This window comes from Sinocyclocheilus anshuiensis, unplaced genomic scaffold, assembly GCF_001515605.1.
Source record: "Sinocyclocheilus anshuiensis isolate Anshui unplaced genomic scaffold, SAMN03320099.WGS_v1.1 scaffold472, whole genome shotgun sequence".
In the NCBI taxonomy this organism is placed as follows: Eukaryota; Metazoa; Chordata; class Actinopteri; order Cypriniformes; family Cyprinidae; genus Sinocyclocheilus; species Sinocyclocheilus anshuiensis.
Genome location: NW_015557102.1, coordinates 427,260 through 431,686, shown reverse-complemented (window position 1 = coordinate 431,686; position 4,427 = coordinate 427,260). Strand labels below are relative to the sequence as shown.

At 37.9% G+C, this 4,427-nt stretch overlaps 1 protein-coding gene across 1 annotated transcript in view; it reads right to left on the bottom strand.

Moving 5' to 3' along the window:
• Positions 1-4,427, bottom strand: part of kalrnb (kalirin RhoGEF kinase b) — an 83,620-nt gene that overhangs the window by 46,717 nt on the left and 32,476 nt on the right. Inside the window, 2 exon segments of the mRNA XM_016472520.1 lie at positions 1,654-1,849; positions 2,897-3,071. Coding sequence (XP_016328006.1) covers positions 1,654-1,849; positions 2,897-3,071 — 371 coding nt within the window.

The window sequence follows — 4,427 nt, the reverse complement described above, 5'->3', positions numbered from 1 at the left end:
AGTATGAGCACACAGTGAGTGTGCAGTGACCTCACATTGGGAGCATAGTATGAGCACACAGTGAGTGCGCTGTGTGGTTACACTTTTAGCTCACTGTGACACACACATTGTGACCACACCATGAGAATCGTGTGAGCTCATGGTGACATCATTGTGAGATCAAATTGTTGACTGGGCTGTGATCTCAGTGAGCGGGGAACATGTCAGACAGGTGAGCGTGTGATGAAATGTCCCAGCTGCACAGCCGAGCGGCATCCATCATACGTGCCTTCGCATGTCTAGAACTGCATTAGCGCATGACAGACAACCAGCGTACCAGAGACAGAGACTCTCTGCAGGTACAACACAGGCCATTTTCTTCTACTAACCCTTACATCACCCCACTTCCTCAGCTACCTGTCTCCAGTACAGCCTGGAGCCGGTTCCAATGGGAACGTGATGCGTGAGTGACAGGATGGCCTCTGCAGTATAGAGCCTCCGAGGCAACCCCAATGTGACGAGCGAAGGCCCCGTCACCATGGAAACCTCGGTATATGGGATGTAAAGGGGGAGTTTCCATAGCAACCTCACCCCTGCATGCGGAGTTAATAGTGTGAGAGATCCCAGAGCTGTATGGAGCTCCGTCTTCTCCCTCTGCTCCTTCCAATCCATTTCACCTTCACTGGCTGTCATGCACACATTTTCCATCCTTATCTTTCCCACCCAATCCTCCGCTTCTCTCTCTTCGTCTTTCATCACACGTATCTAAGACAGCCCAAAATGTGGGTAGCAGGTTTTTGCTGTTGTGTCCATGGTAACTGTCAATAAAATGCAACAGAGCACGGAGGAGGGAAGCGATGACTGATTCACACTCTTTTATCTCTCCACCGAACACTTACTCATCATCCCTCCTGCGTTCTTTTCATCTCTCACTGGACACTACAGCAGACATTAGCAAGCCATCTTACTGACCCAATAAACAGAAGAATTACAAACGTTGTTAAGTCGGATGTTGAATGTTCACATTAACCCCAACAAGATGAAATTTAAAGGGTTAGTTGGTAAAAAATAAATGTTTTCATCACATGGTGTGAGAGACACCATCATGGCACTTATATTAAAAGAGTAGAACACTGGCATTTGTGTATATGGATTGGATTAAATATGGATTGCTGTGGGCTGTACGCTTGCGATAGGCTTATGTTTAATTACATGGAAATAATGTCTATTATTATGTCATGTGATGTCTATTCAATGGTTTTCCACAATCTGCCACAGCAATGTCTTTACATTATCTATAGGCATCCATAAATATTGATACATGTGATTAATTCCTAATCATCTGAGTCATTAATCATTTAATTCACTTAATAAAAATGTATCTCATTGTCATGGAACCTGCTTCTGATCAAGCACCCTGATTATATCAGGGTTTGTTGGAGGAAATTATGCCACACTGCTCAAAGCTTCCATGACCCGACAAATGCAAAATGAACATCGGAAAAACCAACCGTGAAAGCAAACACCAATAGTGATACCACACAGCAACAACTGCCAACAAACACCAAAATCATTAACACACTGATTCAGCAGAACCCTACAACTGTAGTATGAAACTATTACTCTCTCTCGCACTCTTCCTGTGTCCTTTACTCTGGCTCTATATCTCCTCACCTGAAGCCTGGACCTCCATGATGTACTGATGAAGATCCTGTCCCTGCTGTATAACCTCGTAGGTCATGTTGTTCATGGCGAGTTTGCGCTCAGTGTGTCTGTGTAATCTCTGTTCAGCCAGCGTGAGTTCTTCTGTGTTGAAATCAGTTGCCTGTCGGATCAGATCCTGTTTCCATGCATCCAGCTCACCCATCACCTATGAAACAGATGCATATATTTTCACACATATTAATAAAATTAAATAAATCTTTAGTTCACACCCACACTAGAATAGAGATCAGTAACCAGAATTTAGGTCACTAATTGCCAGAAATCTTGACATCCATGATGCCCAATTTGTGAACGAATCATTCTTTTGAGTCGGATCTTTTCAATGATTTGCTCATAAATCAGACCAATCCAGTTCAACTCATTCATTCAACAATCTGGTTTCAGTGGTTAACAGCTCACTGGAGCACTGCTGTTATCAGTAAATAAAACTAAAAAAAACGATTAAAATGTTTTCTCTATAAAGTTTTAGGTATAAAATAAATAAAATAAAATAAAACAAATAAAAATCAAAGAAGAAATGCTGCCTTAGCAACTAACTGAAATAAATTTAAGTTACTGTAAAGTACTTAAATTACTAAAACTAAAATTGAAATAAAAAAATACTGAAGCTAAACAGAAACATAAAAAACCCCGAAAAGTAATAAAAACGACAAATGCACATAACAAAATTATTAAAACATAAACTAAAATTAAAATGAAAACTAAAAATAAAAGCAAATTCAAAATGTTAATAAATGTTAATATTTATAAATAATAGTAAAATAACTGCACTGGAGGCGAGGATAATCAGTGGATAAAAACCTAAATGCTGGTTTGTCCATCACACAAAACATGTATGACTTCAGAAGACTTGAAATACAGTGCACAAGTCATATTTTTTTAAGTTTGACAGCACTCGTCTTAATTCACTTTCATCATATTGAAAACAGTAGGCAGGATATTCTTCAAAAATTCTAATCTGGTGTTCCACAGAAGAACGCAAGCCACTCAGATGATGACAGAATTTGGGGATGAACTATGAGATAAAGTGTTTATACAGTAAAACAAACAACGCTACTCAAAACATTACATTTGACATAATACACAAACATGCAGAAATGCAAACGCAGACAGCACAGAAGCACATCTGTTCAAATAAAGTTATGCTGATAATGACTTGGGTTCAGGCCATCAAACACACACAAACACACACCTCCAAGGCATACTGTTCAAAGATACGGAGCTGCAGGAAGATGTCCAGTTTGATCCTGCGCTCGTGGAAAACCTCCTCCATATGAGCCTGAGCCTCATCCAACTGCTGAAGAACGCCCTCGATATGAGCCACGGAGCTGGCATGAGGCAGCTTATTACAGGCCAACGCTGAGTCCCTGTTTGAACGAACACAAACCCACGCCAACACATCCAAGAGCAAATCAATATCAATAGAGGCCACGTTAATTCAGAACCAGTATATCACCATGACATAACATGAAAGGACTTGTTCAGAACTAATCTGAAAAGAATATTATTAAAATTGATCTGCAAACTGAAAATGGTTGGAGCTGTGGCCTTATGGTTAACAGATTTGGATCTAAATACTTTTCCTCACTAGTTTGTTTTGTTTTCAAGGCTGTTGCAAGTATCATATTAGGAAGAAATCGGTCACTTCTGGACAGTAATCCAAGTATTTTTTGCTTTGTTACTGTACTTAAGTACATTTTTCAATTTTTTATTTTGAGAAACTTTCACGTTTACTTCACTACATTACAAAGCATAATTTTGTACATTTTACTCCACTACATTTCTTAAAAATATGTCAAAACATGAGAAATTGTCTCCTGCTCCGAGACGCGATAGCAGTGTGCAATTTATGAGCGAGCTGATTCTTTTCAATTAAACTGTTCAATCATTTCGCAAATCGCACTGAACGATTTGTACGCCAATTGAACTGATCGGATTGCAGCTGTTCTTGAGTCGACAGCTCACTGATTCAAATGATCTAGTCAGAGCGAGTCTCTAGTTAACAATTCAGTAAATTCACAAGTCTGACTCAAAATGAGCCAGGAATGGGAGACCATCAGAGCATCAGAGTATGTGCGCAACTAATAGCACAAAAAATAAGTTAACAATGCCGGATTTAAGGATTTATTATTGTAAATGAAAATCATACTGTATTTAGGTCAAAACTGCTGTAAAAAGTGAACTGTTTAAGCCCACTGTATGAAATACTTGAATGCAAACATGTCCATATTTGTGTATCACCATCTCAGTGGGTTAGGTTTTATGCAAAAATAACACATTCTTCTTATAATTTTATACATTTTGACCTATGTGGTGTCTGTTTTTACAGTATATTGTTTGTCAACACAACAACACTTTTTTCACTCAATTAAGTAGGCTATTAGTAACCTAAATTGATATTTAATATATTTAATGTTTTGATAGTGTATAACAAGCCCCCCTCCCCCAGGTATTTTGAGCAGTAGGATTATATAAAATATATACTATAAAATTATTAAATATAAAAATATACAAGTTAAAATTAAATTACAAATTAAACAAAACATTTACTTTAATACTATTTAATATTATAAGTATATACATTTTTTTATGTACTTTTACTCAAGTAAAATTCAAAAGGAGTATTTTAATCATGACAACTCTCGGAACATTTTAGCATGGTGATGTATATGACAATGTTAATGTATTTGGTCTTGGCGGAACAGATCTGCTACGCTGCTGCT